We start from the raw sequence: 18,396 nt of genomic DNA on the forward strand, positions 1-18,396 counted from the left end.
GTATTAATCAGATAAGGGGGTGAGGGGCCAGGCAGGCACAGACATGGGCACCTGCTCTGGGGCGGGGGCGGTTGGTGGGAGTCTGGCTGCAGGGGACCCTCGGAGCTGCTCCAATGAGCCTGGGTCTACCTCTAGTGGGGAGACGTGGAACTAACATTTCACCGAATAAAAGCAAATGTGCAGAGATCGGCAACACTTCACTAAATGATGCTGATATCCATCAAACAATCGATGGCGTGTCACTGATGCACACAGAACTGTTTTAAAGAGGCTGTTTAGCCAACCTTAACTCATATAAATGGGGTGGGCAAAATAATAGAAACAGTGTAATACAATACCGTTCTTCATCAGAACAAACTATTAACGAAAGTGCAGTTGTGTGGGAAGGTCATCGTGTGGGAGATGGGGTTGGACTCCATGAAAGTAGAATTTATGGAAAGGACTGTGGTATTCATTTTAGCTTATAAAGTGTTTTTGAAAACAGTTCTTGTTACTTCACATGACATATTTCTGTACTTCCAAGCAGAAATCACAGTTTAGCAACATTTGAATCAGAGTCTGATGGAGTTTTTTGATCAGGTTTACATGCACAGTAATATTACACTATTATTCTATACAGACCAGTTCTGTGTGTTGTACACAAATCAACAGCCAACAGTTGGCAAGGCTTTTCTTCAGTAAAAACGAGTTAAAACCACAGGAAAATTTAAGTTATTTGAAAGAAGTACCTTTCGGTCGTACATCACGTGTGTTTTACTGGTTACAAGTGCACAGCATTTTTTGGGGAATGAGGAAAAATCTAAATAAATCGTGCATGTAATTGTGAAGACAATTATTTTTGTTGTTTGTTACTCATTTAGTCATGTATATACTATATTCCAGAGAAATATTAATTCCAGGAGATTTAAATGCCATATGGACTGTAGGGGATCTGTATGCAAGCAAACATATTTGGGCAGTATATTGTTTTGAAATGCATTTGTTCATTTGTTTGAGATTAATGCATATTATCAAATGAAGAAATGTGAATGTAATCTAACGCAATCTACTGTAAATGCAATCATATCACGACCTGGGCTATCGTACACTGCTGTGTGAAAATGTTGTGATACTTTTGGATAGTGATTCTGCTCCCCTGCTCTGCCTCTCCCCCTGCCTCTCCTCCCTCCACTCTGATATCAAGCCACACTTTAGTAATCCTCTAAATGAAAGGATTTGGAGCGAGAGCATCGTCTCTCCACTGAAGATTGGAATGAAAGAGAAGGCAGCTTCTCAGATGAGAGAGAAGAGAGACAACCCCGTGATGAGAAGGAGAGAGGAAGAGACATACTGTACACAAAATGAGAAGGAACAAAAAAAAAAAAATTAAAACAGAGACAAAGGGAAGGAAATCAATGAAAGAGAGGCAGAAACATCTGCGAACGGTAATAACAAAAGGAAAAATATGAAGATGGCGAGAAAAAGAGAAAATTTAACCTATTTAGAAAACCTATTTACTGTATGTTTTTAAGACAGGGGTTAATGGATTCTCACAGAAATGTATGATATAATGTAAAGCTCTTATCAATAATTCATGTCAACAATGGATCAAATATGAAAGATGTGTTTTAGTGTCTTTCAGCTAATTGTTGTGGTAATACAGCCCACAAGTGGACTGTTTTGGTTCATTGTTTTAGCTCTTCTAACACACTGTACTGGACCTGCTCAGCAGCAAACAGCAGAGACACAGTCACTTGGTCAACAGTGGAGCATGTAGTAGCTAGACAGACAGGTATTTCCCTCAGGACTTGGTGGAGACCAAACACAGAGCAAATAGAGAGAGAACATTGCACGCAAACATCACCCCGTTTGCTAACATGTTAGCATTAACTTGAACGAGCAGTGTGTACGATTTAGTGGCAGCTAGTGGCGATATTGTCGACTGCAACCAAATCACTGCCCCATTGCTTTAAGTAATATCCATTTCTACAGCGTTGACCAAACTATGTGTTGAGGTTTCAAGAAACAACAAAACAAGAAAGGCTTTCTCTAGAGCCAATGTGAGACATCATAGTGCAACATGGCGGACTCCATGAAGTAGACCCGCTATCTATGTACGGTAGATATAAACAGCTCATTCTAAGCTAACAAAAACACAACGATTATTAGATTCAGGTGATTATACACTCGTTAAATCATAGTTAGGAATTTTATATTCCATTTCTGCATTTCTCCTAATCCCCCAAAATGCTACACAGAGGACCTTTAATAATATGATTATGCTGAAGTTGTGTTTTGAGCCCATGTGGCTTTTTTAATGAATGCAGGTTAGAATACATTTTATTTAACCTTTATTTAGGATAATCCCATAGGCTAAAATATGTTAAATATGTTCATGTTAAACAATACAAGGGATTGGATTTTTACACCTTATCAATATTCATAGAAATTATACATGTAAAATTACTTTTAGTCTCAATCTAGGAAGTGAAAATCTATTTTAAAACAGAGACCATCATACAGACGGTATCACCATGACGACAGAAGACATTTCCTAAAGGAAAAGAAGAAGCCCGCTTTGGATCACTTTTGAAACACTACTGTATATTCAAATTGTATCAATGACGTCCTTTTTAAATTTGTAAAAAACGACTATCACCTTATTTTAAGCTGTTATTGTGGAGTGTCGAGTTATTGTTATTTTGAACAGAAATGAGTACACACCAGTCAGTTGGATCTAATTTTTAAGGTATGAGACATGATGATGAAGACCATCTACAATGTAAAGCCTCTTGGGGTTCCTCAGTTTGCCACAATGGCACCTATCAGGAGCCTCCAGGAACCGTTTTAAACACATCAATTATTTGAGGGTAGTTTATCAGGTTCCTTCAGGAACCCCTTCATGGTCTGGAACTACTTCCTCGAGGAACTTCTGCTTATTGCTATAACCACTCAAACCAAAAGATAATAATACCAAAAGATTACAACACCAAATATATATATAAATATATTATTATAAATAAAAAACATGCACACACAACATCAGCTCATCCCTCACACTGCTAGGACCACGGGGGCAATGATTTGAACACTTCCTGATGGTAAGGGAAGCCTCCAGGCCTGAGGCAATATGAGGCTGGACTACGTGGGGCCTCTTGCTATGTGATCTAGGAGAAAGTCAACAGTTTAGTTTCCCTATCGCTGTGTGGCAAGGCTCCGGGTCAACAGGAACACAGTCAGTGTAAGAGATAGAACCACGGAGGCCTAATAACCTGTGTGTGTGTGTGTGTGTGTGTGTGTGTGTGTGTGTGTGTGTGTTGGGCATGTGCATGTGTATATAAGGCTTTAGGGTGCAAATCCTTCATACTAATAATAGCCTCTGTGTGGACAAGTGCATGTGTGGACACTGAAAGACGCTGGACCAATAATTTGTGTCTGTGTGTGTGTGTGTGTGTGTGTGTGTGTGTGCGTGCGTGTGTGTGTGTGTGTGTGTTAACAGCTTATGCGAGCGTGGGAGGCGGCAAAAAGCCCTTCTTCATATATAAGGAAATCACATACATTCCAAAAAACAAGACAACTTATCTTAAACACAAACAGACATCCAATATAAACACTATTTACCTGGCTCTCCTTTATCGTAGTACTGATAGGTGCCAATATCTGTATCTGTGGGGCAAGAAAGAGAGAGAGAGAGAGAGAGAGAGAGAGAGAGAGAGAGAGAGAGAGAGAGAGAGAGATGAACATCTAGCTGTCAGGAAAAAGCAGAAGACAGATCAGCAATTTCGCACCGTGGGATAAACAATCGCTATCAGCCAGTGGCCTGTCCCGTCTGCCAGCACCAGGGTTTAGATAAGACCCTGTGAGGGAGGAGGGGGAGGTGAGAGGATGGGCTGGGGGAGTCCGAGCAGAGGGGTATTAATAAAGACAGGAGGGTGCCTTAACCCATCCCACCTGAAGGACAGACTGATTTACACGCATTCAACATATACATTTAAAAGCAGACACACACAGAGACTCAGCAGGCAGTTGCAAAAACATATGACCAGCACACACGCGAGCTCCCACACACACACACACACACACACACACACACACACACACACACACACACACACACACACACACACACACACACACACACACACACACACACACACACACACGTACTGATAGGCACACACACAAACTGCTGAGGACAGCCTATTTTGTCAGTGTTATTCCTGCAGGCCCAAAACCCTGAGCAGCCAGACTCGGATTCGCACAACACATCGTTTCTTTATCGCTCCGCTAGTGTTGCTGCTGCTGCTCCTGAGGCCAGGTCACGCTAATACAACAGGAGAGCTGATGGCAGACACACAAACACACCACTATTAGTAATGGCTTATTGTCACTTTTTCCATTTCTGACACGGATAGTGATTCTGTAACCTTGAGTAACACCAATCTGATACCTTTTTATTTTTCTCTATAAGAATGAGGAGTGCTTAAACCATTTGTCTGAAAGCACTTAAATACATATGGGTGTTAACACTGAATCCGATGGGCAATTATAGACTTTCTGGGACAGTTTAGCCACTTTTAGCTCATTGTTTTTGTTATCAGTCCCACATCCACCCATAACCCTATCAATGAATGAGATATTAATAAATGACTATTATTGGCTTTTGTTGCACTTGCAGTTGTGTGGTGAGTGTGGTTGTCGACAACTCTCCACTGGTGTCTGTCCGTGCTCTCTGCACTGAAACACCATGCACAACCCTGTCTCCTACAAAATTACATTCTCAAACAACTAAACTGCACTCTCAGTTCTGTTTTGCAGGAAACATATTTTTTTACTGACTAAACAGTCATAGTTTTAAAACAGTTTGAAACCTGTCAGCGAACAATAGCAACAACAAAAAAAACCCTGCCACAAAACAACAAAAGTACTTGGGTCACACAGGACACAGAAGCATACACCTTGGTGAAAGTCCTGTGTTTTTTTTTATCCATCTACCAGCCCAAACTCCTCCCTACTCTGATTTTTATCGTGGATTTGTTTGAAACTAATTTGTGAAATGTCAAGAGCAATCGTAATCTACAACTAAATGTGTCACAATGCAGTTTTGTTGTGTGGGAATGTCATTTTTAGGGAACCAGGCTGCATGCACCATCGATGACAGCAAAATACAAGAGACTCTCACACTGAGCTTACATGAAGTGACTCATTTGGTAAATGATCTTCAAGATCAATCGGGACACGTCTTATTCCTACACGGATACATGTCCGCTACATGCTTCTAGCCCTGACAAAAATAAACTAAAACTACTGTAAACTAAATATATAAAAACTAAAGCTTTCTGAAAAAACTGAGACTAAACTAAAACTAGCAGACACACTGTGAAAACTAATTAGAACTAAACAAAAATAGATACAACAAATGTAAAATTCAAAACCAGAATAACATTGGAGGTAAGGTAACAAGAGGATGGTTAATAACGCCAAGCATGGCAGGTTACAGACACATCTATTTATCAGGAGTTAGTGGATCAAGTCCAGACCTGCATTCATCAGAAGGCCAGAAACACGACTACAAATGGATGCACATGTTGCTGTCAGTCTGCTGGATGTGTAGACAACCGCAGCACATAACACATATCCTTTATAGCCTGTTGTTAAATGTGTGTGCATCTGCATGTTTTAATTTGTATCAGACAAAACTATATTTGTGGGACTTTCATGAGCTGAAATCCGTGGTTCGATCAGTTAAATAATACCAAATCTGAAGTCATGAGAATGTAAATACTTCTTTTCCCTACAAGATGTCTCCCACTTCACTAACAAGTCCATTCAAAGTGTTTGTGCACAGGAGGTTTCAAATGTCCACCTCTCACGTGTGTCAATTTAATACTAGAATGTGATTGGCTTCCAAACTAGTTGTGATGTCACAACATCCTGTTATCTCGTGTCAATCTCTGCACATCCATCCTTCTGCACAGTGAAGGTTAAATGTGCACCCCTGGCTGTGAGGGCCGCCTGCTGTGATTAACACATGCTCAATATACGCACAGTCCACATAGAATATATCCGGTTTCATAGCATTACACAGTAGATTCTTCTTTTATGAATCCATATTATTATTTTTGAGACTGATAGGGAGCGTCACACCTCAGCAACCAGGCCTCCTTGCTCAGATGTATCCATCCACATTTTCTCCAAGATAGCACAAGACACACACAGCAGGAAAAAACAAACAAATAAGGATATGTCACCATCACCTGGGATATACACCCTCTCCTACCTTTGAGTATACACATAAACACACACACACACACACACACACACACACACACACACACACACACACACACACACACACACACACACACACACACAGTCAGCCTCCGAGAGACATTATCTTCGTCTAAAGCTCAGCAGACTGTGAAAGACAAGACAGAATGGAAAGGAGGGGAAAACAAGAAAATGGAGAAACAGAGCATTTCCGTCTGACAGAAGAGATGGACTGATAGGTGGCGAGCAGGAAAACACACAAAAAAGTGCCAGAGAAATTCAAACTCACGCCACACCCATCTGGCCTCACAGGGAAGCATTGATCGCCAGTCAACATGTATATACGGTATACGACCGATAATTCAATATGATAATTCATCATCTTTCAATGCAATTATATCCTGATGAAACCATATATCGGGATATTGTGATACATAATCATTGATGATAACAAGCACATACTGACGCAAATTGCAGTTTTGTTTTGACATCACACTTTAAATTAGCACTCAGGCCAATGCAACAATCTAGTCAGAAGCTTCTCCAACCTTTAAGCTCCATTAACCCAGAATGCAATCGTGCATGCAGCTCAGAGCAGGGTTCATATGCATAACAATGCTAGAGAATAATGTGTAAAGATCAATGAGGAACCTAAATGCTCAATTCATTCATCTTCATTGTTCAAGAATTCTGCTTCTGGTAATACCTTATTGTCATACATGAAAACACACTCAGCGTATAGCTGGAATATGTATACACAGTATTTTTATCTTTTCACTTGAAACTGTTTATGTTCACTTTGCACACCAGTTCACCAACTATTTATTTATTGAATTATCAGGACAGATGCTATATCCTGATATATGTCCTTAAATGTTTTCATGATGGTGAGGTGACGGAGGAACTTAACATACAGTAACCGATCAATGACAATAGCTGATTCCCAAATCAAAATATTCAATTATGGTCCATAATTTATTGCCTTTTGTATATGTAGCTACATACTTCTGAGATGGAAACTAAATATAAAAACATTTTGCACCACGTACTACATAGTTGGTCAAACTTTAAGTTAAGTTAAGTGTGGGACGATGACATCCCTTTGTTAACATATGTATACGTAAGCCAGCGTGTGTGTGGTCTCAGAACACCAGTTGATTGTGGTCATGCTCTCGAAGCACAAACACAGTTTGATGTTGTATAAACAAATATAATGAATGTCATATATAATGCAACAAAGAGACGTGGCTGGCATGAGAATTTGACGAGAGTAAAGAGAAAGTGAAAACAGACGGAGTGAGAATTGGTGTTGACTGAGAGTCAGATTGTTGGAGGAGATACAGGTGAGGTGGGGACAAGGTGTGAAAACAAAGTGAGTGATGACAGGAAGAGCCAGAGAGCAAGACAGAGCGAGAGGGGAAAAGAAAGAGGAGAATGAGAGAGAGAGAGAGGGAGAGAGAGGGAGAGAGAGAGAGGGAGGGAGATCGAGCATGGTGATAAGTGCTACCTTTGACTTGGAGTGAGCTCCTGGTGGACCACAAGTGGAGCTCAGCCAGGCAAAACGCCATCTGATGGAGGGGTGTAACCCGAGTCTGCAGGGAGGGACGAGGGAGAGGAAGAACAAATGAAAGACAGACCGAGAGCCAAACACAACCACAGATGCCTATCTTGATGAGACGACATAGTTGATTGACATAAACAGGCCTAAGGGTCAAACAGCGTCTGCATGTAGACACAGTTACTATCTGACCGTGCACAGACAACATGGATAATTAGATGGAGAGCAGTGTAGAAGAGATGACAGAGACATTGTATTGGCAATGAGAACAAATCTGATCCACATTAATCAATAGAAGAGGAAATTCCCCTTTTCCCATTTTTTATCTTTTGCTTTAAAAAATGTGACTGAAACAGAATACTCCACTTCCTGTACCCGTAATACCTGTATTACTAGTTGGATTAACAGTAGTGTTTACTCTACAGGCCTGAATGCAACAAAAAACAACAAAAACCCAGGGAACAGAAAGACAGACAGACATGCACGTGACCTCAGACTGACACTGAGGCGAGGTCACGGGCGGCGATGTTTGGACTTTCATTCACACATCAGAGGCGAGCAGTGATGGACGCACACTTCTTTGCTGACAGCTAAGACAAAGCAGGCGCCATTCCTCACCTCAGCTAATGAACACGGGGCGGGGCTATGACGGGCGCTGGCTATCCCTCCGTCATGATTACAGACAGTATTCTCCAGTCAGGTTCTGTTCCTGGAGGGTTAAGCTGGGGTTAACTCTGGTGTTGAGAATAAATTATATTTCTGTGGGGTTTCCTCTCCAGTATTGATGGTTTGTTGTTGTATGTTGCTGGTATATTTTGTGCTGTCTGTGTCCCAATTATGAGGTTTCTGTAATGTGTAATCAATGAAATATTAATTCCAACAGCTATCACTGCTGTTACCTCTTCTAACAACTAACCAATGCTTCAACCAGCGTTACCACTAACTGCGACAGAACCACCATTACTGCCACTATTGCTACTAACACTGCTACTATAATGAGAACTACTGCAAATAGTACAAGTGTCACCACTCCGAGCTGCAGTTCATTTCAACACATCTGTTCAGTACAACACATAAACACAATATATTATGTGACTGACAACAAACGGAATAGTGTCAACACTTTGCTTGAGGATCTTTTTATGTCCCCATGCAATCTGAAGTTGCACTGACAGTAAAGATTATCCTAGCATGTCTTTGATCCCATATATTCGAGTTAGATCAGTTTAAAGTATAGGAATGAAAAATGCTTTTTTTAACCCTTCTAGATCACACGCACGGTCATACGATTATTAAATAATATATGCCGAAGAAAATACAAAACAAACAACAATTCTTCATATTTTTAACTTAATATCCAGTATTTTTACTTCTTGGATAACAAAATATGACGCATGCTTACAGCGAATACATACCTATTTCAACCAATAATATCACAACAAGAATCCATTAATCAATCTGCAACTTCGGCGCTCCTCACAGGCCAGCAGGATCTCTGTATAGTAAAGGTGCAGCAGTGTATTGCTGTGCCGGCCAATATATATATATATATATATTTTTTTTTCTTCTTTCGTTAATGCTGAGGGGACTCTCTCTTATCTTCTTTCCCCTCTTGCACCTCATGGTGTGTGTGTGTGTGTGTGTGTGTGTGTGTGTTGTGTGTGTGTGTGTGTGTGTGTTTGTGTATGTGTGTGTGTGGGGTGGGGGGGCACTCAAACCCCAAAACTACAAGTCCCAACAAAAATACGCACAGATAACACCGGATGCCATGGAAACGCTGGGGCTAGCATGGCATAGCAGCAACTGCGTAACGAGTTTACTGACATAAGAGGATTCTTTTATCCTCTCCTAACCAGCTTTTTTTTTTTTTTTTTAGAGGAAGTCAGCCCTTTTTGGAAGGAAAACCTCATTCCAGCCAGCTTTCATTTCGTTATTGCCAGTCTGGCTATCCGTAAACTTCTTGAGACCATGTTCTGGGGTTTACTGCAGAATAGAAGAAACAAGGGGGCTGACATAGATACAGAAAATACGGGAGCAAATGGAATGGTGTGGGACCACATATGTATCAGGAGACGCAACACAGAGAGAAGGTGAGACCTCAATGAAGATAAAGAGTTTGTTTTTCATGTGTACAAGGTAAACATTTAGTCAAGATTAGTCTAGTTGCTGTGTCTCCTGTTCCATCCAACACATCAGCATGTTTGTCTAATGACTTTCCACTCCAGTCTCTTAATATGCAAAGCCAAAGATCTCTCTCCGATGTTTGTATTAACTTCACTAGTAGAATATACAATTAACTTCTTGTTTTAGCTCTCCATACATTTCTTCATTTGTCTTTCTGTGCAGGCTGGACTACTGTAATGCTCTTCTTGCCGGGATCTCCAACAAAAACATCCAAAAACTCCAATACATTCAAAACTGTGCTGCCCGGATCCTTACAAGGACACGAAAATTTGACCACATCACACCAATTCTCAAATCCCTCCACTGGCTCCCTGTCCCATTCAGGATGAATACAAGGTTTCCCTACTGACCCACCAGTGCCTCCATGGTAATGCTCCTATTTACCTGAAGGAGCTAATCACCCCTCAGCCCACTTCACGACACCTCCGCTCCTAACCCTAACCCCTAACCCTAACCCTCCTGCAGATCCCAAGGACCAAACTCCGAACCATGGGAGACAGAGCTTTCTGTCACGCCGCTCCCTGTCTTTGGAATGCTCTCCCTGACCACCTGAGAGCACCACTGACCCTGGACACTTTTAAAAAAGGCCTAAAAACCTACCTTTTTAAAAAAGCCTTTCATTAGTTGTTTCCTTTGGAGAGACGCTCTCTCTCCAAATTTTAACTTTTACTTTTCTTTTTTTATGTAGCACTTTGAGATTGTTTTCTCAATATAAAGTGCATTACAAATAAAATTCATTATTATTATTATTATTATTTACACACATCAAGTTCACTTGTAAAGACATGACGCAAACACGTAAACAGAACTCAGATCCTCCTCCATCGAACTTGTAAAACCAGCAGTAACACCCAGACAAGCATGAGCCTCTTTTTAAAGAATGCAGACCATCCAATTCTTTTTGCTCTTATGTTCATGGACACAATGACACGCAAGAGTTTGCACACTTTACCGTCCACTCAGAGTTAACCGACAGTTTAAAAAAATCACATGAAGAGCATTGTTCCGTGACGACATCATTTTAGGCCGCATGATTATGGCCAAAATGATTATCACAATTATTTTTGATGAATACGATTATTCTTTGATTTTAGGGGCAACATATTTTGATAATACTTTCAAATTGATTCAAACAAAGCACTGGACAGACCGCTGCTTTCACTTTTGTGACCCCCATCTAGACACCAATGACCAATCATTTAAAACTCAAACAGAAGCGGTGTTGAATGAAGGCTCCGTGCTGAGTGAGCAGCTGAGAGGTACAGCAGTGTACTTGTAGTTCTGTTAGCTGTTAGCAGGCAGCCAAACACACCAGACAAAACAATAAACGTGAGACAACTTTCTTTAGTGACTGAGGAGTCAGTGGCAGTACATGAAACAGGTAATAAAAGGTGTTTTGAGAAAGTGTCAGTCACGATGAGCCGTGATGCAGTTTGCTGCAGCAGAATGAGAGATCAGCTGTGGACAGACACAGAGGTGCACACTCACTTGGGGACGCACACACACCTCAACACATGATCCGCATGGTGGAGATGTTAATAATATTAAGGATCTTTCACACCTGAATTCAGCTTCTTTTTTGCTATACAGTAAGCCTATGTCATCTTCTACTCTGGACTGCAGTCACAACATTCAGGAGTTTGTCTCAGGTAAGACAAGACAGTTCCCCTAAAAGTCAAGCCAAATCATCTCGCCGCCCATGGTAGCCAAATATATTGTGATCCTGATTAATATGTGATTAATTGTATGTCTGTACACCAGTAAAGAGGCTGCTTTGGCATCAAAGGAGGGGAGGGAAAACATACGACTCCTCTTTCAAAGACAGTCCACAGGAACAACGACCTTGTCTGCTCTCTGCATCTCTTTCTACTCTTCTTTCACTGTCCCCTCGGGGTGCTAACTTACTATGTGTGTGTGTTTGTGTGTGTGTGTGTGAGAGAGAGAGAGAGAGAGAGAGAGAGAGAGAGAGAGAGAGAGAGACAGAACTATACGTAAATATGTATTTGCGACTGGTTCTCTCTGATTGACAGAGAGCTAGCCGACAGAAGCTAACAGAAGTCCAGAGTCCAGGTGAATATACGGCACAAACATCAAACTTGGTTTGAATCTGACTGTGGCATACATAGTTAATAACACCATAACGCTAGAAATGATTCCTCTAAATGTGTTATTTTAAATCTTCAGAATGATTTACTGTGATTACCCACATCAATGGTATTCTAGATTGGGACGGAAATGAAACAAATCTATTACCATATCATAAACTGTTATTAGGGGCCATGTAAGTGTTGTCACTGTCACTCTTTACCCAACTGTCCAATCACAGTGGAGGAAGGGTGGGCCAAATGGCCTGTGTTTTATTATGAGTATGTTGTGGTACAGTGTATGTTATGCTATTACTTCTACATGGAATTACTGGTGTCCTTGTTTGGAACGCAGGATCAAACACATTTCCCTGTATGGGGTCATTAAGATAGTAAAGACTGAATCTGAAGAAAATGATGGTACTGAGATGCTGAGATGTTTCACCATTAGCCACATAGACCAGCAGGTCTCTCTACAGCAAATACTCTACCTTGTGCCATATTTACCTCCGTGGATATTCGTATCATAGCAACCTGACACAAACAACGCGTGTCAGCTGAAAAAATGCTGCGTCTCCAAAGCGCTCCGAGCTGTGCGTTTTCTGATATTGTGAGCTTGGAAAAATCACTATGGCAGACATATGGCAATTATTGTAAACCCTTCTATTAGAAATTAAAATGTGAATTAATTGATCGAAGACATAAAGCTATTAATATGCAAATAAATTAATCGATTTAACCCTTTTATGGTATTCGGGTCAAATTGATCCGTTTCAAATTTTTAAAAGAAGAAAAATGGTACAAGTATATATTTTTTCTACCTGAAACTCAATGGCCTTAGCTCATTTTCACGTACAAACAAAAATAATAATGTAGCACACATGCCAATGTGCTTATATTCTGTAACACTTGTGATAAACGGGGGTGGGTTAAATGTTATGAAGCCTATTTTTTCTTTCATTTCTGGATGAGACAAGTGAAGACCCTGCAGACTATTTAGCATGCTCAGCTGCAACTACAATCTTTAATGCAAAACACACCACAACGTGTGCCACAAAGTATCAAGGTCTCAGCACTCGTCAGTGGAGAAAACGTTGATGTACTTACAGGAGTGTACTTTATGTTGCAACAGATGTGAAGTCAGAAACAAATGGGTTCAAATTTGGTGATCATGCGAGGGTTTATTAGGTGTTTGGTGCAGATCTGGAAAGAGAGAGAGAAAGGCCTGAAATGAAGGCAGGTTCACAGACATTTTCTTTGACATCTCAAGAATCCTCACAGGTATGAGCACACACACACACATGCACACACACACACACACACACATGCACACACACACACGCACACACACACACGCACACACGCACACACGCACACACGCACACACACACACACACACACACACATGCACACACACACACGCACACACACACACACACACGCACACACGCACACACGCACACACGCACACACACACACACACACACACACACACACACACACACACACACACACACACACACACACACACACACACAGAGGCAGTGCTGTCAGCTGGTGCAGTGGTTCCATCCCTACTGTGAGAAGAGTGATGTGGTAAATTACAGGGTTAAAGAGCTGCCATAGGGTGACTGACACAAGGCCATCACAGCCTGATTCCCCCGCCCCCAACACACACACACACACACACACACACACACACACACACACACACACACACACACACACACACCTGCACTACGCATCACACGTACGACTATTCTCTCCCCTCACCTTGCTCTGTGCAACTTTGTCAGTTTTTCCGTCCCTTATTTTTCCTCTGGTACCTTCACTTATCATCCCTACTTGTCCTGTGCCTTTTATCTCTTCCCCTTCTCTTTCTCGTCTGCCATGTTTTTCCGAGGTACCTCCTATTAGAAATGCATTAAGCTTTCTGACCCCGTCTGCAAGCTTTCACTCTCTATTTCTGGCAATTTCTACTCTCCTCATTCTTTGTCTCTACTCCCTCAAAGGACAGCATTTCAGTGGGTTCTGATTTTTTCTTTCTCTCTGGCAGTTTTTACTCTACTCTTTATTGTCTCATCTCTCTCAAAAGCACAGTGTTTCAAATGTTCAGACTTTTTTTCCCCACCACAAGCTTTATCTCTTCCAGTCGCTCGCTCTCTCTCTCTCTCTCTCTCTCTCTCTCTCTCTCTCTCTCTCTCTCTCTCTCTCTCTCTCTCTCTCTCTCTCTCTCTCTCTCTCTCTCTCTCTCTCTCTCTCTCTCTCTCTCTCTCTCTCTCTCAGCTACTGCCTGGTCTTGTTTTGGCTCTCGGAGAGAAACATGAAGAACATACAAAGAGCGACCAGAAAGTATATCTCTATAGAGGGAGATAGGTCGGGTGTGAGTGTGTCATTGTTAGTGCATATTTTCCAATCTGACGCGCCTTCGAGTTCCTGCCAGGTCTCAGCCACAGACTACATGAACACATACACTCATGTATTCAGTAGCGCGCTCAGGTACCCAAATCAGTGCTACGTCCAATCTCTTAAACTCCTGATAGGTGAACTAGTGCGACGCACAACCGCATGCATGCAAAGCCACATACAGTACGATGCATACTCTGCTATCTGTTAACCGCGTGATACCCGAGGAAATGTACACATGCACACATTTACATACATATGAAACCATGCACACGCTGACTCACACGAGCTCTTATCTTCGGTGTATCCTTGAGGGAGAAGTCCTCGAGCTTCCAGTGTCATATCAGAGCAAAGAAAGGTGGACAAACTCAGAAAACAACATGGCTCTCAAGGAAGAGTGAGATAATGAGGGGGAGTAAACCCAGATAAAACAAAGAATCCAATCCCTGAACGGAGTTTAATTTGTATCACGGAGGGCTGTGACCACTGAGACAAAAGATAAGATGCGTGTCTGTGTGGTACAGAAGAGAATCGAAAAAATATTGGATTATTATTTTGCTCTGCCTAACTTCTATTTGGGGAATAATCAGGCTCTTTGTTTTCAATAATTTCTTTGGGGATGTAAGAAGTACAATGTTGCCATGGATTCAGTGAGATATGCCAGAGACAGCACAGAAGGTAGACGGCCCACTGAGACTCTCCTGTATCCTGTATCTGTCTCCATCACATGGGGCCCCGCCCCTTTAGTAGACCAGCGGTGGGTCTGAGACTAACTCCAACGGGAGATGTGAACGCAGATTATGAACGATCCTTTCACTCCATAGTCCCCTAATGGAAATATTGGACCATTTTACAAGCCATACAACATCAAAACATTCTGACTTTGAAAGGGCTTTTTTTTAAATGGACAAATCAAGTGTGAGAAACGCTCCTGGTACTGAACACAAGTGTTTATATTTACGTATTTTCACAGTGTTATACTTTAACAATTATACGACAAAATTAATGTCTTGACGTGCAAAGTTGGCACAATTCAAAAGGGATAAAACATTTTCAATATAAGGTCAACCAGAAGGGGCGGGGCTTCGCCTCTCTATAGATCCTTGCACCAGACCCACTACATTGTTCCGTAAGGTAATAAACATTGTAGCCTCTAGGCGTCACTAGCGGGGCCTAGTCGTGTTCTTGTCAACTTCTTCTCCACCTTCTACTTGGCTATACGTCTGTCTCTCAGTCACTCTGCTTCAGTGGTTTTGTTTTGGACCTGAGGCGTTAGAGAACTCGACCCACTGAGAAGAGAACGAGAGGGAAGAACTGGAAACTATTTTCTTCAGATGTAACATGCAATGAGGCCTGGCGGGGCACACACACACACACACACACACACACACACACACACACACACACACACACACACACACACACACACACACACACACACACACACACACACACACACACACAAAGAATACAGTACATCTTCTCAACTGTCCCATTACAGAGGGTTTGGTGGAGACAGTGGAGGGTGGGCAAAGTGGCGCCAGGCAGCAAGCATTCATTCACAAACACACACACACACACACACACACACTTAACAGAGTCCCGAAGGAGTCCATTCAGCTGTCGGCGGAAGAAGAATAGAAGTGAGTGACAGGCAGAACAAAATGAGGTAAAGGTAATACTATTCAACAGAGGTGACAGGTACAGTCACTCTGTATGCATGTGCATATGTGTGTGTGTGTGTGTGTGTGTGTGTGTGTGTGTGTGTTTTACAGGACATGTCAATCACCAGGAAATTGAAGATCGAGTGACATGACCGCTGGGCAAGTCTCTTTATCGAGTATGATGTGAGCATGTGTGTGTGTGTGTGTGTGTGTATAGACTGGTTTTTGCAAACGTGTATATGTATAGATCACTTGAAGCACGGTTTAGAGGGCATGTGAAGGTGAGGAGTTGAAAAGTTCAAGTGTCCAGAGAAATATAGTAAGAGAGACTTTTTGCACCATAATTACACAAAAGCAAACACAAGTCAGGATCTCAACTATTGCAATACACAGAATCTACCTTTGAAGGAGTCTGAAGGTAACTTGCGACTAATGATGATTGCCGTCAATGCTTAAACTTCTGATTATTTTCTCAATTATTATTATTTATTTATTTTTTAAGAAATGTCAGATAAATGTGAAGAATGCACATCATAATCTATTAAAGCCTAAAATGGTGTTTAAGTTCCAACCATCAATCCAAAACCCAAAAACATAGGCTTCAAATACTCACATTTGAGAAGCTGACTTTTGCTGGTTTGGGGAGAACATGTGAACATTAAGCGCTTCTGAATTGTGCTATTAGGATGTCACTTTTGTGGCCACATAATTGAGAATGTAATTCTTTAAAACCTCATCGTGAAACCTCGGTGTGTCCGTGTGCAACAAAGGGAGGGGGAGAAAGGCGGCCACAGAGATGAGTGGAGGCTCTTCTAAGCAGATGTGTAAACGTCATTAGAGGAGGTAATGGAGGGAGGATGGTGGGAAGTGGGGGGAGATAAAAAAATAATAATACTCCAGCAGAGGTATTTACCCAACGCCTGGAGCAGAAATACAAACACAGCAGCCGTAATGACTGAGGCAGAGGGGCAGGGAAAGACGGAAGAAAAAGAGATGTTTAGTGGTGAATCAGGTCTTGATTGGGCAGAAAATGTGTTGGACAAGAAACAAGACAGACATACCTCTGGTATAATCAGCTCACATCTAAATGTTTTAACAATCCACAACTTCCACATTCAGACCGGATTCCACTAAACCTGCGATGGTTGTCTTTCACCCCTGTTCAGCTAATAGGCCTAATCTTGGCAAGTGTTTCACTAAAAGCGGAGTGCATCTGCCCTACAGCAACGCCTAAGGGCAGGAAAGACAAAGCTTCCAAACCGGCGGCACAATCGCTGGCTGACTTCAAAGAGATTCTTGGGGACTATGCGTCTCTCCGGTGTCTGTCCCCCGTCACAGCGAAGGTGACACGTGTCACACTGACTGTGGGTTTGTTTATGTTGTTGGATTTTCTTCCCTTAAAGCTGTTTGACGCCCCGTTGTTTGCCCCTGACCTCCTGACCACTGAACGCACGTACAAACAGTAAGCACACATATGGACTCACAAACACAGCTGATGAAATATGGCGATTTATGTGCAGCAAATGCAAGAGAGACAAATGCAAGTCCATATATACACCTTTTCAAACGGCTGGAATCACCTGTTACATTGAGGTTTTTCCTCTCTCCTTTTAACAGAGATACAATGAGTAGAATTAATCATATAAAATAATTATTCAGTCACTAAATGTATCATTTACATTTGAAATAGATTTGGCTCAAAAAGAAGAGGAATTAAATGATTCAAACTTCCATTTAAAAAATTAAAGAACATTTAAAGAGGACTTTCTACAACCTAAAAGCATGAAAGACAATTCAAAAATATAGATTAGTCCTCTCAGACATCTGACTGCAATCAAGTTTTTATGGCAACAGACTCCAAACTACTAACTGGCCATCAGGGGGTAGGTAACAAAGAAAAGTTTCAGTTCACTGAATGCATTATCTCAGTAAACAATGGATGAGTTTATGGTCTCATTTTATCAAGTCTTTGTCAATACAGACTGATGATCATTTAGTAAATGATGGTCCATTTAGAGTCAAATACACCATAAAGCAGGATTGTGATCTGGTCTGGGAGTTTTCGTCTTACAACTTTAACCCACACTTTAACCCACACTTTAACACACACACACACACACACACACACACACACACACACACACACACACACACACACACACACACACACACACACACACACACACACACACACACACCTGTCAGGGGCTCAGGAAGACAGTGGTCCTTTAAAGTTGTTGTCAGATGCACA

The 18,396-nt window shown here is 41.6% G+C and overlaps 2 protein-coding genes across 3 annotated transcripts in view; both read right to left on the reverse strand.

Annotated features, from left to right (window-relative positions):
• The window catches only part of wdpcp (WD repeat containing planar cell polarity effector), an 86,306-nt gene that overhangs the window by 56,270 nt on the left and 11,640 nt on the right, over positions 1 to 18,396 (reverse strand). For both annotated transcript variants that reach the window (XM_084020731.1, XM_084020732.1), the window contains exons 2-4: positions 13,183 to 13,278; positions 7,757 to 7,841; positions 3,601 to 3,645 (exon numbers count right to left, since the gene is read on the reverse strand). In XM_084020731.1, coding sequence (XP_083876857.1) covers positions 3,601 to 3,645; positions 7,757 to 7,817 — 106 coding nt within the window. In that variant the 5' untranslated portion in view covers positions 7,818 to 7,841; positions 13,183 to 13,278. The remainder of the gene's footprint in view (positions 1 to 3,600; positions 3,646 to 7,756; positions 7,842 to 13,182; positions 13,279 to 18,396) is intronic.
• spred2b (sprouty related EVH1 domain containing 2b) overlaps positions 3,769 to 18,396 on the reverse strand; it is a 415,094-nt gene continuing 400,466 nt past the window's right edge. Inside the window, exon 7 of the transcript XR_014597914.1 lies at positions 3,769 to 3,784. The gene's annotated coding sequence lies outside the window, so the exon portion shown is untranslated. The remainder of the gene's footprint in view (positions 3,785 to 18,396) is intronic.

Source organism: Eutrigla gurnardus, assembly GCF_963514095.1.
Source record: "Eutrigla gurnardus genome assembly, chromosome: 11".
Classification (NCBI taxonomy): Eukaryota; Metazoa; Chordata; class Actinopteri; order Perciformes; family Triglidae; genus Eutrigla; species Eutrigla gurnardus.